Raw genomic sequence first — 16,529 nt, 5'->3', positions numbered from 1 at the left:
AGAAAATCGTGTGAAGATTGCAATTTTGCTGCCACGAGCCAAGGAACTCTACCAGAGCTATGAGAAGGTCTGGAACAGGTCCTTCCCTAGAGCCTTCAGAGGGAGCCTGGCCCTGCCCACACTTTGGTCTCTGGCTTTTAGCAACATAATACATTCCTGTTGTTTAAGCCACAGGCTGTGGTACTTGGCAATGACAGCCCTCAGTACTCTAATGTAATCACATGAACTTTAAAGGAGTTTGAAATGCAGTTTGGCTTTGTGTGCATTGAGTTTGGTTTTTTTTTTTTTAATAACCTAGTCTCATTAGAATGCCATTGCCCCAGAGGAAGAGCAGCAGGCCCCACAGCTCCTGCTGTTCCATTTGCAGAAGGCTTTCTGTCCTAGACAGTAGCAGTTTTTTGAAAACATGACCTTTTCTGGGGTTAAAAACGATAATTTCAAATGTCAGCAGTATCTTACAGCTACCTACTAATCGCGTGTTCTTTGCCAGCTTGTTTTGACGGGAGCCATTCAAGTAGCAGACAAAGTTTCTTCAGGGAAGAGCTCGGTGCTTGTGCACTGCAGCGACGGCTGGGACAGGACCGCGCAGCTCACGTCCCTGGCCATGCTCATGCTGGACAGCTTCTATCGGAGCATCGACGGGTTTGAAATATTGGTGCAAAAAGAATGGATAAGTTTTGGACACAAATTTGCATCTGTAAGTGAACAAAAAAGTCGATTTCTTAAATGTCACATCACTGCCATTTGAGATTTAGACTAGTTGTTAAGCTATGTATTTGCTTTTGAAAAGAAAATCTGAGGAGTCAAATGAAAAGTGTGTGTGATTCCTTGGGGGCGCAGTGAAAGTTGTTTTAGGAGACAGGTTTATCCATCTGCACTATTTACATTTTGACTCGAAAGTCATGCCAGGAGCCTGCATGGAAATGTTAAAATTGAAATTATGTGAAAGAAGGAAGGTAGAATGACCGTTCTTTCTCAGCTATTATAGCCATTAGAACCAAATACATTTTACAGAGATGCTAGACTATTATTTGAGGTTTTATTATTACTGTTACTATTCTCTGATGCACCTTTTGAAAATTGAGAGAACCTATTAAAATTCATATTTCCAGGTCTTATTTCCAGATATACTTTGAAAAAGCCTTTAAAAAAAAAAAAGAAAAAAAGATTTATTTACTTACGTATTTGAGAGAGAACACGCACGAGCAGGGGGAGGGGCAGAGGGAGAAAGAGCACCTCCAGCAGACTCCCCACTGAGCGTGGAGCTCAATGTAGGGCTTCATCTCACAACCCTGAGATCGTGACCTGAGCCGAAGTCAAGAGTCAGACATGCTTAACCAATTGAGCCACCCAGGTGCCCCTGAAAAAGCCTTTTTAACAAGCTCCCTCAGATGATCCTCATCCATGTTTCCTAAGTAGTGTGAATAACATTTTCAAGTAGAAAGAACCATTGTTAATAAAAATAAACGGTGAGGCTTTTGTCTTGTTTTTAAGAGAGAAAAAACTTCACTTCCTAATAATCACACTGTTTTGGACATCGTTTCGAGGCTTCAGACTTGAGGGTTGGTCCCTTAGCACTAGCTAACCTAACTGCAGGCTGAGCTGGCCCAGTCTACCTGCAGCTGCTGGTAGAAATAGCTGTGAATGTAATGATGCTTTGCCAGTTGGCATTGGGATGTTATAGATGTTTATACTGGATTTCCATTATTTCAAAACCTTTGCACATTTCTATATTGCCAAGGAAAAACATATACCATTTACTCTCTGAGAAACTTGGCATTTGGAAAGCAGATTGATGAGCTGTATTGTCACATTTTGTGGGTTATATATGCTTTCTCAGTTTTGTACCCATAAATGAAAACAAATGGTCTTCATCCATTCATTTCAGAGAATAGGTCATGGTGATAAAAACCACGCCGACGCTGACCGATCTCCTATTTTTCTCCAGTTTATTGATTGTGTATGGCAGATGTCGAAACAGGTAAGGGATATGTACAGGATAAAAATACATTTGATTTCACGTTTAAGTATTTTGATCTAATGTCCGGGATTTGCCTCACAGTACACAGGGCCGAGATAGAGGTGAAACGAGTCTGGCCCTATGTAAGTCATTGTTGAAGCCGGGTGATGGGTACATGGGGTTTACGGTTTTATTCTTGCTATTTATGTCTGGGATTTTCCATAATGTTTTAAAATTTAAATATTTCACTGCATCCTCTCTCCTAATGGAATTGACAGTCCCAAGTCGTCTTTTCCATTCCCTCTGTACTGGCTTATTGCACATAGGACACCGTCAATGAAGAAACTACCCTGTACGCTCAGGAGAACCCAGAAAATCTACTTGTTTTCCTTTGATTCCTATACTTGACACTCCTTCAAACTCCTCAGTCCTGTGCAGAGCACCAAGAAATGTAGGGTGTGTGCGGGTAGCAACCTCTGCTGGCCTTCCTGAAAGGCTACAAGGGGGCATCATGTATACACCTCTTTTCAGTCTATAAAAGATCAGTCCCAAGTTTTCATTCTTTGTTGGTGTGTTTTTGTCTAGTTCCCTACAGCTTTTGAATTCAACGAACGATTTTTGATTACAATTTTGGATCATCTGTATAGTTGCCGATTTGGTACTTTCTTATACAACTGTGAATCTGCTCGAGAAAAACAGGTGAGTGGAAATGGTAATCTGTTGAGTTGAATGTGTCTAGTCTTCCATGAATTAAAAAAAATATATATATATAGCTTGGTTTGTGGGAAATGCAGAGGGTTTGTTGAGTGTCTGGCATTTACTGCAGGGGTAAGACACTGACTTTGCCTTCGGAGAGTAGGAATGACTTTAAAGGTATGGAAGGTCTCCCTCCCAAAACACCATAAAAACGTCAGGAAAGGGCATTGTTTTAAAGGCATAAACCTCTAAGAACAGGGAAGATGAGAAAGGAGACATAGCAACCAAATTTGGGAAGCCGAAAAGTTTGTAGATGACTTAGCTTGAGAAACGGAGTCTCAAACCAGCAGCGGGGAAGCTGAGAAGCAGCCCCACCTGGCATCGCGTAGAGCCCCAGATGACTCGGGGTCTGGGGCGAAGGGGGAAAGATAAGGCAACCTGCAGTTCTGTTTGGAATAAGGAGTTAGCTTCCCCAGACCCTGTCTCCTCTTCTCTGGAGCTGATGACTCTGACAGAGGTTTCTCGAGAGAGCATGAGAGTGGCTCTCTGGGCTGGGGACCTGAGTGTCATCAGGGGGTGAGGTGAACAGACAGGAGCTCACTCTCCCTACTGACTCCCAGCATTCTGGCAACAGGTCCTTATGTTCTGGGTGGGAGCACGGAAGAACCTTCTCCGTTGGCGAGGGTGGGGGGAGAAAACGGAGCCCTCATACGCTGCTGTTGTGGTAGAAAGCTAAGCAGAGAGTTTGTCCTGTGACCCAGCAATGCCACTCGTAGGCACATACCCAAGGGAAATGAAAACAGGAGATGAAACAAAAAATCACACACAGATGTTCAAAGAGCTAAAAGGTGGCAACAACCCCAGGGTCCGTCTGCTGATGACAGGATAAACAATGCGGCCTAGCCGTACGCTGGACTATTATTCAGCCGTAAAAAGGAAGGAAGTTGTGACCCGTGCTACAGCGTGGACAAACCTTGAAAACATGCTCAGCGAGGGGAGCCAGACGCAAAAGCTCACAGATGGCAGGATTCCATTTCTAGGAAATGTCCAGAATAACAAGGCCATCACGGCAGAAAGCAGATGAGTGTTTGCCGGGGGCTGGAGGGAGGGGAGAATGCGGAATGCCTGCTTAGTGGGTACGAGGGTGATGAAGAGCTCTTGGAACTTGAGAGAGGTGGTGGTGGCACAACTGAATTGTAGACTTTAAAGTGGTGAATTTTACAGTGCGTGAACCCCACCTCAATTTAAAAAAATCATCCCTGGGGAAACCGACTAGCCCAAGAGGAAGGACCGAAAGATAGCAACACCCAGGGTTCCCCACAGTGAAGCTCATGTCAGTGAGCCTCGTGATCCCAAAGCTTCTGGTCGGCTCTTCAGTGCTCCACTCTTAAATAATAGCAGATAGCCAGGAGAGAGAAAAGCAGCTTGGAGAAAATGGTTACCAGGTAGGGAGGGGGGAGACGTAGACAGGCAGCTAGCATCGAATATGCCAAGAAAGATAAGAAAATATTGGTACCGTGAAATAACAACAGGATGTTGTTTGGAAAGAATATGTAGAGATCAGAAAACAACTTGAAATGAGAAGAGGTTAAAAACTCAGAAGAAGGGACGCCTGGGTGGCTCAGTCGGTTAAGCGTCTGCCTTCGGCCCAGGTCGTGATCCCAGGGTCCTGGGATCGAGTCCCACATCGGGCTCCTTGCTCAGCAGGGAACCTGCTTCTCCCTCTCTCTCCCTCTGCTAGTGCTCTCTCTGTCAAATAAATAAAATCTTTAAAAAAACAAAAAAACAAAACAACTCAGAAGAAGAGTTGGAAGATGAAGTGGAAATCTCCCAGAAAGAGCATTAGAAACAGAGGTAGAAGATGGAAAGATCAGCAAACTAGATCAGTCCTAGAGTCCAATATCCACATAATAGGGCTTCTAGAGAGAGAAACTGGAGAGACCCCAGAGCAGGAAATCACCAAAATAATTTGAGAATATTTCCCAGAATTGAAGTATGTAAGTTTCCACATTGAAAGGCCTGCCGCGTGCCCAAGCATGGTGGACAAAAATAGGCCCGTGCTAAGTAAGGCCCATCTTTGTGAAGTTTCAAAACACCAGGGACAAAGAAAAGATCCTTCAAGCTTCCAGAGAGAAAAGGAATGGGCCGTTTGCAAAGAAACAGATCAAGAAGGTAAAATCTTCAATAGCAGTATCAGAAGCTGGAAGTCAGTGGAGCATTGCCTTCAGAATTTTAAAGGAAAATGGTTTCAACCTAGAGTTTTCTAGCCACCAAACTGTCAACCAGGCTTTTAGGTAGACCAAAGCTATTCTCAGATATGCGTGGCATCAAGAGTTCCCTCCCACACCAACCCCTTTCTCTGGAAGCTGCTGGAGTGTCGGCTCCATGCAAACAAGAAAGAAGACTGGGGGGGGGGGTGCCTGGGTGGCTCAGTGGTTAAGCGTCTGCCTTTGGCTCAGGTCATGGTCCCAGGGTCCTGGGATCGAGCCCCGCATCAGGCTCCCTGCTCCACGGGGAGCCTGCTTCTCCCTCGCCCTCTGCCCCTGCTTGTGTTGTCTCTCTCACTGTGTCTCTCTCTGTCAAATAAATAAATAAATAAATAAATAAATAAATAAATAAATAAATAAATAAATAAAAATCTTAATAAAAAAAAAAGAAGACTGTGGGACTTAGGAGAGAGAGGCAACAGGGGATGCTCAGGGCGAAACGGAAAGGAGATCATAGGTGCAGGCCGGGCACGAGGCGCGGGGGCCAGCAGTGTGGCTTGTTTTCCTCTGAGGAAGAAACTGGGGGCGCCAGAGGTGCTGAGGGTCTTGACACAAGTTTGAGACGTTGAAGGAAGAGTTGGGGGGTGAATTCATGATAAATGCCAAGAAAAGTTCGCACACAGAACAGATAGTTGTTAAATCGAGGGAAGACAAAAAAATTCGTGCGGGAGAAGAAATCACAGAAAGGGACTGCGGGGCCTGCCTGAGAGTAGCATTTGCTTCATCATAGGGATCCAGGCACTAGATGTCAGTCTCATGAGAGCTATGGTGCGTGCTGGGAGTATGAGGCGGGACAGACCAAGTGAGTGCCTGGAGCAAGGAAGGCATATTATCTAGAGATGTGGAGCTTAAGTACCAGATAGCCAAATAGATCAATTAAAAAAAAATCAAACACAGTTGCTTGTGGGGAGGTGAGAGATAGCTGGGTTTTTGGTTTGGTTTGGTTTGGTTTTTTCTCATAACAAACCTGGCCAGGCTATTTGACTTTTTAAACTATGTCTGTGTACAAAAATAAAAGCAAGCATGCAAATGAACTCCCCACAGTATAGCTTGTACAAGTGAATGAAGTTTTAGGTGGATTCCAAGGAAGACAAATTTATGCTGCCGTATTTCTTGTTCACATTAATGAAATATGTATGTTAAAGACATTTCTTCAGTCACTTATTTTAAGCTGTTCTTTTTTAGCGGCCAGGTTTAGCTTATTGGTCCTTTCTTATCGAAGTCATTACTGGGAAGAGTTTCAAAGTCTGCCTTCGGTAATTTTAATAATTGTACCTTTTATTTCCCAAGCTTTGGGGTTTTTTTCTAGTTTACGCTCAAAATTGGTAAAAATCTCTAATAAACAATGAAAATGTGAATATCTGTATGAGCTGATGGACACGAAATGAGAAAGTAAAGATTCAGTGAAGTTATCCAGGTGTTTTCAAATATCTGCACGTTGGCATGATAGAGAGCGAACATCTGGGTGGTTGATTAAAAAACCTTTATATCTAGATACCTACTGTCAAGCAGGCACAGGTTAAGATTTTACAGTTCTAACAAATACAAAAATGAAGAAAGCCGATGGGATCTTATGATAATTTTTCTTTCTGCTGAATTGTAAAGAGCATACTGCCCATCTGTTCATAAATCTTTTACCTAGCCAGGAATAGTCGTCTTAGGTCAGTGAATTGCATTTAATGGCATAGTGGCTCTCAAGCTAGGCCATTATCTATGCAAATATCAGTAAGTGGCTGCTGAACACTCACTGGCCCATGAGGCTTTTTGAGCTATTATGGGGATAATGTAAATGTGTGATTCAAGTTGAGGCTGAAAAATGGTTTGTGTACTTGTGTGTTTTTACTTAGGCTTTCCGCTTTCTCTTTCTCCATAGAAAGTTACAGAACGAACAGTATCTTTATGGTCACTGATAAACAGTAATAAGGACAAATTCAAAAATCCCTTCTATACTAAAGAAATCAATCGAGTTTTATATCCAGTTGCCAGTATGCGTCACTTGGAACTTTGGGTGAATTACTACATTAGATGGAACCCCAGAATCAAGCAACAAGTAAGTGAAGTGACATTATTAAAATGCAGTGATGTCTACTGATTATGACTTCTGGATTTAGATTAATGTTACTCGGTAGTGGGTTTTTTGTTGTTGTTGTTTTTTTCATATTATGAGGGGGGAAATAAAAAAATCACACTTTCAAATGCAACTTTAATTAAAAATTGTTTTAATTACTGAGCTACTTATTTTGATTGGTGTTAAACTTATATTCTTATAAATAATGTAATTTTTTTTTTTTACTAAAATGTAAAATGATTGGAAGCTCTGGAAAATTTTTGAGTCTTGATTGCTAAGGATTTCCTTCAATTAGTGGACATTGTTACACATAACAAGAAAATTCTTTCCAGTGAGTAGACTTTGATGATCCTCAAGGAAAAAAAAACATTTTCTTCTGTATGTACCGGGTCAGCTAACATCAGAGTGCATTTCACTGAGGATATTTACTTCTAAAATAAAGATAATTGATCCGTCAGTGGATAGTACATTCAGTTGGCCATTTATCAATCAAAAAGAGAAACAATGATTTTTGAAGCAAAAGAGTCCCCATTTTGTTAAGGACACACTCGGGCTTTCCATTCTCCCACCTCCACTCTATCCAAAATCAGAAGAGAAACACAGCCTGTGTGTAAGGGCTCGGAAGTGCCTCCAGTTTGTGATGTGTTTTCAGGGCTATAAATATTCAGTATTTGCAATTGCCCTTTTGTAAAGGTTTGCACATTTTCCTGCAGTTTGGACGGCCAACTACCTGTTCTCACAGGCCAGTCTTGCATAAGCGCCAGCTTTAATCCCGCTCGAAATCGCGGGGCAACAGCAGGGCCCGGGTGCTGCATTCTGTCTCTTAGATTGTTTATCCCACTCAGGCAGCTGGCTGCACGCCAGGCTGTGCATTGGGGAATGCCTGCTTCAAGCTGGCACTCTCGTTTCAAGGTCTCTGCTGATCGCATGGAAGGCTTCTGCAATTCAGTAATGGTGGAAACGTGTAATCTCTCGGAAAGTGACAGAGTCCAGGGCTTGAGAACACTCACTTGTTTAGTTTGAGATTTGAGAAGCACAGTGAGGGAATTTATTTAGCAGTAGTTCTAGCCTTTGGAATATCAAGTAAAGAGGAAATGGGAATTTTGCCAGGGTTCTAACTGCTGTTACAGAGGACATGTTCCTTTTCTAATTAAAAAAAAAAAAAAAAAACACCATGTAAATGTGCAGTGTCTCCTATAAATTGACCCTTTTCTGTGTTTATTGTGACTTTTTTTAAAACATTAGTAATTAGAAAGTATCACCAATTTCTGTATAGATTCTCTAATCTCCCCTCACCCATTTGTACTTGGAGAAATTCTTAAAATACAGGGAATTTAGAGCAATTCATTTCTGAACATATAAAGGTAATAATTGTGTGACAAGTCAAATAGGAAGAAACATTATTAGAATAACTTACTAGAGTGTATCTACCCCCTTATTTTTATGGAGGTTAGCGAAATGGAACTGGGCCAGTTAGGAACACACATTTTTTGATAGAGGTTTCTATTTTGAGACAGTAATTGGTCTGTATTATGATCTGTGAAATTTACTCCAAAAAGAAAGTAACTTATCCTTTCTATATAGATTTTTCTGAACGTGGAGGGTACTACACATATCTTTGTATTTTCAGGGCGGCGAGGGGAGGGGCTGTGGAACACACAGATTAAGAGCTCCCAGGCTGATGGGGGTGCCTAGAAAACATAAGCCGGTGATGGTAGTGCTCGGGGAGAAATGTCATCATGGAAGGTGTGAATTAAATGCATTACATTTCCTTAAAGATCTCCTGTAGAACATTATTTCATTCAGAAATAGATTTAAATCGGATCACATAGGACTTTTTAAATTAGTAAACCTCAAGGAATATACTTAACCACTTAAAAGTTAAATTGTTGTTCAGTTGTGTGGCCCAGTTGGTATACAAACCATTACTGGGTACCTGTCGCATTCACAGCCCTGCAGTACACTAGCAGACACAGCCCGTCCCTCTAATGAGCTCTGGCCTAGAAGAAGGCAGGGTCAGTGTGCTTTTTAAAAGCAAAAACCACCAACCATTGCTGTGACATAAAAACTGAGCGGAGTGGACGGAAAGAGCAGTGCTTACATTTGAAGAGCTATCGGGAAGCCCGTTTGGTACATGTATTAAGGTGAGGGAATTGCTCATGCCGGAAGCAAAAGTGTTCCATGAGTCCTGTTATAAGCCTGAATGAGGCCTTGGGCTGCCGGGGCGCCTCCTATTATGTATCCTTCAGCAGCTGCCGCCCTCCGGTAGCGGTTAAGCAGGCCCGCACCGGCGAGCTCACATCTTTGCACAGTGATCGCCGAAGGATGGGAACAGGGACAGTCAGATAGGAACAGGCTGACCCGTGTGGTGCTTCAGTCATTTCTGAGGGGAACGCCAAAAGGAGTGGGACTCTGAAAGCTGTTTGAAGGCCGAGATACTTCCATAGCCCGTGTCGTGTGCTGCGCTGAGCACACTCTGGACTTGCGTTCGGTCCCGGGGAGAGGCCGGGCTGTAGCTTTTGCAGCCGCTTGACTTTAAACTTCATTTCTTGTGATTTTGCCTTTTGGACTCTTTCCTTGTAGCCTCTCAGTGGTTTGTGTTTGTCTATAGGCTAATGGCTTCTGGATATTTTGTACCCATCACCAGACTGAATTCTCTTCATTTCGAATCATTTTTTGGTCTACTCTCTTGAGATTTCTAATTATATAGCCTTGTCATCTGCAGAAATGGTTTTTTACCTCTGATTCCTTTTTCTTGTCTAATTGTCCTTGCTGGTACAATAACAAACTGATTCTAATAGTCATCTGAAAAAAGGGAAATTTAAAAAATAGCCAGGACAGTTTCGGAGGAGGATATCGAGGAGGAGCTTGCCCCGCTCTTTGCAGGGGTCGAGCCCAGAAGCGGACTGCGCACGGGGGGAGCCCCGGGAGGTTGATGCAGAGGGCAGAGGGAAGGACCGGCGATGGTAAACTGGCCTCGCACAGCAGATCAACGTGGACATGTCTAAAATGGGGCTCCTGGTCCCGCAGAACCTGTTCCTCCTGCCATCTTTCCCATGTTGGTTCTTGGCAACTCCCTCCTAGTCACTCTGGCCAGAAACCGGGGAGCCCTCCTCGACTCCCTTCTCTCTTGCACCCCTTTTGCAGTCTGTCGGCAGAGCCTGCTGGACTCGGCCTTCAAAGCCCATGTGACCCCAGACCCTCCGTACCAGTCCCCCCGCTGCCGGCCTGGTGCTGCCTCGCCTTCTAGCTGGACGCCTGAATTCCACCCTTCCTTCCTTCTGGTGTGTTCTCAACATGGTAGCCAGAGCGATCCTTGTAAAGTACATCCCGCATCCCACCGCCCCTCCACACAAAACTGTCCACAGAGCTGCTCATCTCACCCGGCACCAAAGCCCAGGTCCCTGCAGTGGTTTCCAAGGCCTGAGCGGCATCCCACCAGTCCTGCACCTCTTACCCTGGTCTGCTTCCTTTCCAGAATGTTCCTCACCTTTGAACACCCCCTGGAACTCAGACTTGTGGTATTCTTTGCTTGTCTGTCTCCCTCTGCTGGAAGGAAAATGCCATAAAAATGGGGATTTGGGCCTCCTTTGTTCACTGATGGATCCCAAGTGCCCAGAACAGTGGCTGCCCTCAGCTGAATATACAGAGAAAAATGGACAAAAGACATTAGCAGGTTGTGCACAGCATCCACTGGGTGTCACACACTCTACCAAGCATTCCTGTTCTTTTTTTTTTAAAGACTTTATTTATTTGAGAGCACGAGAGAGAGAGAGAGAGAGAACACACACGCAGGGAGGGCAGAGGGAGAGGGAGAAGCAGGCCTCCCACTGAGCAGGGAACCCGACGCGGGACTCGATCCCAGGACACTGGGATCATGACCTTAGCTGAAGGCAGACGCTTAACCGACTGAGCCACCAAGGTGCCCCCAAGCATTCCTGTTCTAATGCCACATGTGCCTTTCTGAAAAACTTCACATTCTGCAGTCACAGTAAAGAAACAGGGCTTACAGGAAGAATAGGATTAGGAGCAAGGAGGAGACCTCTTCCAACCTGTGGACATTTGTAACCAGAGCTCTAATGGAAACACCAGTGCGGGCCCCTGGCTGGCTCAGTCGGGAGAGCATGCAACCCTTTGTCTCAGGGTTGTGAGTTCGAGCCCCACATTGGATGTAGAGTTGACTTAAAAATACAATTTTAAAAAAAGAAAGGAAAGAAAGGGATGCCTGAGTGGCTTAGTTGGTTAAGCATCTGCCTTCAGCTCGGGTCATGATCCCAGGGTCCTGGGATCGAGCCCCAGAATCGGGCTCCCTGCTCAGTGGGGAGTCTGCTTCTCCCTCTCCCTCTGCTGCTCCCCCTGCTTGTGTGCATTATCTCTCGCTCTCTTTCTCTCAGAAATGAATAAATAAAATCTTTAAAAAAAAAGAAAGAAAAGAAAAAGAAACACCAGTGCCACTAGAAACGCGGGCACCGTCACATGTCTGTGGCATTTTTATCTGGCCTCTGTCGACCACTCCTTGGCAGCTTGTGGTGGGTCGAATGGTGTCCCCCTAAAAGACATGTCCACTCTGAACCTGGGAATGTGACCTTATTTCGGAAAGGGGTCCTTAGAGATGTTACTAAGTTAAGGATCTGAAGATGCCATCCTCCTGGATTTGGAGTGGGCCCTACATCGCGTGATAGGTGTCCTTACAAGAGAAAACGGAAGGAGATTTGAGCCACAGACACTTATGGGGAGAAGGCGCTGTGGAAACAGAGGAGGTGGGAGGGATGCAGCCACAAGCCAAGGAAGCCTGGAGCCCCCCCGAAGCTGGAAGAGGAGAGGAAGGAGCCTACCCTGGAGCCTCCAGAGGGAGCACAGCACTGCTGACAGCCTGATTTCAGGCTTCTGCCCTGCAGAGCTGTGAGAAAATACATTATCTGTTGTGTTAAGCACTCCCCGCCCCGCCCCTGTTTTGTGTTCATTTGTTATGGCAGCCCCAGGAAGCTCAGACACAGTCTTAACCCCCAGGGTTCCTGCTGTCTCCTCGAGGCTCTGGTGCAGCCTGCTCTCCTCCACATTACGGACCCAGGCCAGGGTGCGGCCTGCTTCATCAGTGCGTTGTCTCCACAGCTTCCATGTTGGGGCTCATAGCCTAACGCGGTGGAAAGCAGGATGGTTCCAGAAGCCACTAGCGCTGAAGGAATGCACTTCCGTAGACTTTTGGCCTTTTTCTTAATGTCTTCGTATACTGCTCAAGCTTTCTAGGAGCTTGCCTTTAATCACCTCAAAACACGCTGGTGAGGGAGTCTTCCGGGGGCTGTCCTATCGCGTATCTTGGCCTGGGTGGGTGATCACATTAGTGTATGTCTATGTAAAGGCTCACTGAGCTGAACATTTTAAGCTTTGTACACATTCCTGTCTGTAATTCATACATCAGTACAAAGGTGTAAAAAGTCCGCACGCTCGGGAGCATCACTTTCTGTTCTAACCTGACTTCTAACCTCCGGACCGCCGCGAGACCCCCCATTCATCAATGAAGCAGAACTGACCGTATTGGCTGCCCTCGCTCTCCCAGCAATCCCGTGAGGTCTGTGCCGTTTTTAGTCCCATTTCAGCGGTGGGGAAATGGAGGCATCCAGGTTAAGTCCTGCAGCTGGTAAGAGGCAGACCCGAGACTGACCCTGAGCTAACGGGCGTCGGCCCTGCAGCTCGCAGCTATGAGTTGGCACGTGAAAAGAGGTGCAAAGTAAAGCTGTCCTGAGATGCCACCTTATAGTCACCAGATTGGCCCAAACCAGAAAACAATTACTCTTGTATCCCAAGCGCTGATGAGGACGTGGAGCACCAGACATCACTAGTGACGGAGTGTAAGGTCATACCGCCTCCTCAGAGAACGTTCGGCAGCATGTGATAAAGCTGAAGAGACCATGCTGTCCTCCCCAGCAGGCCCCACCCCCACCCCCGGGAAACTGCCTTCAAGAACCATTAGCGGATGTGCACGAGGACAACACAGCATTGCGCGTAGTAGGGGGAGCACTGGACATCCCCGGGTATCTGTCACTGGGGGAGTGCAGAGATCAGCTGTGCTTTATTCATTCAGTGGGACTCAACCGGGATCGAATTCAGAAACATGGGTGAAAATGCCAGGTGATAAATACAGAATACCACCATTAATGTAACTTTCACAACATAGACAATAATAGCGTATTTTGTTTCCAGATACTCATGTATAGGAAAAGTATCATAAATCTGCACAGGAAAGAAGGCCACACGCCAACTTGAGAAGAGTTGTTGCCTCTGGGAACGAAAGAGGGCAGTGGGCCTGGGGCCGGGGGACACAGGAGACCGGAGCCGTGTCTGGGTTGATAAACCTTAAAAAGATGGCAAGCCCACGTGTACAGGAGCTGCTTTCTTGGTGGCGAAGAGCTGGGTGTTTTACCCTTGAACTTTTCTGTATTTTTGGCGTCTGTACATTAAAGGTCAGTACGAGGGTTTCTTGTAACACCCATTTGTGCTTCTTTCTAGCAGCCCAATCCAGTGGAGCAGCGGTACGTGGAGCTCTTGGCCTTGCGCGACGAATACATACAGCGGCTCGAGGAACTGCAGCTTGCCAGCTCGGCCAAGCTCTCCGATCCCTCGACTTCGCCTTCTGGTCCTTCACAGATGATGCCCCACGTGCACACTCACTTCTGAGAGGGAACCCCGGTGCCGCATTAGAGCTCTGAATAAAGGAGATGGTTGACGTTCATTTAGGGCCTCTGTACAAAGTAGATTAAAATAATTGCCTCCGTGTAGAACTTGAACTAACATAATCTTAAACTCTTGAATATGTGCCTTCTAGAATACATATTACAAGAAAACTAGTGTCTACAGGGCAATCAGAAGAAAGGAGCCAAGATGGGGTTTTGGAAAATCCTGACACCTTTCAAGAACAGTTTTTGAAAGATAAAATTGAAATTGAATTTACCTCCTTCGAAATACTGTGTATACAATACGTATTTTGTGGGCTTAATTGGAATGACATGATTTTAAACTTAAGTGAAAAAATATGTTTGTGAACCAGATTTTCCTTAGGCTGCTTCTAATAGTTGCTTTGGAGTAAAACGAGCCCAAATGTGAAAGATGTTATTGCCAAAACCAGATCGAGCTCATCTTCTGAGGTATCATCCAAAAGCAAGGTGTTTAAATAATTGCCAAACTTTATACCATCGTAAGTGGTGGCTTAAAGAGAAATAGCTGTGTAGATGAGTTTTTCGTTATTTTGAAATTTTGGAATCTGAAGTGTTTTCCCCTAATTTTCAAGAGGAGCATATTTTTATATTACACTGATGGGGCCCAGTCAAATATGATTTTTTTAAAAATTTTTTGCCAGTTCTATTTTCTAAGTTCTTCCATGAGCTTGCCTAAAATTCTGGTCCATTTTCAGGTTGTGGAAACCCCCTTATATAGCACTGTTTGAGGATGTCGGGGGCATTATGCTGCTTTGGTGAATGTTTTCGCAAACGTCGCTCTAGTCAGACCAGCTTATCTGCCAAAGTGTGGGGTTGACCATCTTGGATGTATGAGCTGTTGCTGGAGCATCATTCTTTGAAATAAAAGCCGCAGATGTACATTTGTTGAGCGTATTCTTGAAAGTATTGTATTTCAATTTACATGGTGTTGGATGCCCCTCCCCCCAAGCGTGCATTAAACTGGTTCTACAAATTTTTACTTGAAATGTACCCGGCAGTTTGCTTTTTCAGGTTTTTGGGGAGTTTTTTTTGTTTTGTTTTTGTTTTTATTTTTGTTTTTGGTAATAGTACTAGTGGTAAATGAAGTTTCAAATGCAGTTCTATTTGATATCTGAACTAATTCATTTAGTTAAGTATATTTGTAAAAGTTAAGGCTAGAGTTAAAACAATTAATGTTTTACAGTGATTTGTAAAGGACTATTTATAGCTAATATGGTTTTGTTTTCAATGAATTAAGAGATTAAATATATATCTTTGTAAATTATTTTATGTCATAGCTTAATTGGTCTACCAAATAAGACATCTCAAATACAGTAGTATCGTGTATAAATTTTGTATGTATAAGAAATTTTATTAGACATTCTCTTGCTTTTTGTAAACGCTGTAAATATTTCATAAATTAACAAAGTGTCACTCCATAAAAAGAGAAAAGCTAATACTAATAGCTTAAAGGATTTTGTGAAATGTCATGAAAAAGTTTTCATGACAATAATGACTAAAGACCTGCTGTAATAAATGTATTAACTAAAATAGCACTCTGTTTTCAGGGGTGTAACTGTGTGTGGGGGGGGAGGGGTGTTTGGGTGTCTTTTCTTTTCCTGGCTCAACTTCACATGCTCTTTGTCTTACTAGCAACCTTGCAGGCCCCTCCCAAAACTCAACAACATGGGACATTTAAGTGTATTAACAGTGCCAATTTTAAGCCACAGCTGTCTTTCTTAAAGTCCAGAGAGCTTCCGCAGAAGAGCCAGGGTGCGTAGACGTGAGACTTCAGACTCTGGTTGCGGACCACAGCGGCCGGCGTTAAGGGAGGCTGAGACATTGGCGCGAGTAAGCCCTAGTCGGTGTCTCTTGCGGTAAGAATTCAAAACTGTTGTCGAATAGTATAGCCGGTTGGAAATTATGTGCATTCTAAGAATGCTAAATAGTTCTAGCAGTAAACTAAAATTAACCATTTTTTGGAAATCTGAATAGGACTCTTAAAAGATTAAGTGTATCTTTGAAAACTCTGAGTATTTGAAATACTCTGCCAAGGTTCTTCCTCGACATTGCTGTGTTGAGTCCTCCCTGCAGCCTCATGGGCTCTGTGGCGTTCCGGCATCCCTGTTTTGCAGCCCAGGAGAGTGTCGTGGAAACAAATGTGCACAGGCATCACGCTGAATTCTGCGTCTCTCGAGTTCCCAGTGAGTAGCCTTAGCTCTGCCATCGGGAATGAAATAGAAGAATCTCTCTTCCTGGGACAGCCCTTCAAATAATTTGGAATCATATCTATTTTTGATAATATAATAGTTTTCCCTAACTATGGTCCTAGCACTTTCTCATCTACTTTTGATAATGCAATGAAGCTTATCCTTCTTCTTTTGTGGTAGGAATAATACAACTCTCAAAACAAGCTGACTAGTAGTTCGTCACCTGCAGGCCTGTCCACAGAACACAGATTTGTGGTGTCGGTCATTCGGACAGCTCTTGTGGCGTGTGGGGCATTGGACGAAAGCAGGACCATATAAAGGGAATGTTCTTAATTATGAGAGTTTTTCACACAGTATCTACACCTGTGACTGGAGGACGTGGCCATCAGAGCAGAAGCACAGGGGACCCCCCAAAGCAAATAAGAAACATATGCAGGGCGCATCCCACAAATAAGGAGGATTAGCACATCTGCAGGAAAATATTGTGGTTGAAATAGATTGCGGTTGAATTGTTGGAGGTTCACAGAATCCCTCACTAAAAGCACGATGATGGAATACCAATACTTGAAGTGAGTCTAATCCTCCAACATCTATTGGTGGGCTTATAACTTAATTAGGGAATTGTTAGCGAAGTCT

At 44.2% G+C, this 16,529-nt stretch overlaps 1 protein-coding gene across 3 annotated transcripts in view; it reads left to right on the top strand.

Annotated features, from left to right (window-relative positions):
• MTM1 (myotubularin 1) overlaps positions 1-15,239 on the top strand; it is a 94,862-nt gene extending 79,623 nt beyond the window's left edge. For 2 of the 3 annotated variants that reach the window (XM_036102384.2, XM_078064772.1), the window contains 5 exons: positions 491-697; positions 1,889-1,981; positions 2,546-2,659; positions 6,797-6,973; positions 13,499-15,239. In XM_036102384.2, coding sequence (XP_035958277.2) covers positions 491-697; positions 1,889-1,981; positions 2,546-2,659; positions 6,797-6,973; positions 13,499-13,666 — 759 coding nt within the window. In that variant the 3' untranslated portion in view covers positions 13,667-15,239. The remainder of the gene's footprint in view (positions 1-490; positions 698-1,888; positions 1,982-2,545; positions 2,660-6,796; positions 6,974-13,498) is intronic. The other variant, XM_078064771.1, reaches the window with a different exon arrangement.
• Positions 15,240-16,529: the final 1,290 nt, after the last annotated feature.

Source organism: Halichoerus grypus, chromosome X (assembly GCF_964656455.1).
Source record: "Halichoerus grypus chromosome X, mHalGry1.hap1.1, whole genome shotgun sequence".
In the NCBI taxonomy this organism is placed as follows: Eukaryota; Metazoa; Chordata; class Mammalia; order Carnivora; family Phocidae; genus Halichoerus; species Halichoerus grypus.
This window is presented reverse-complemented; position numbering and strand designations above follow the sequence as displayed.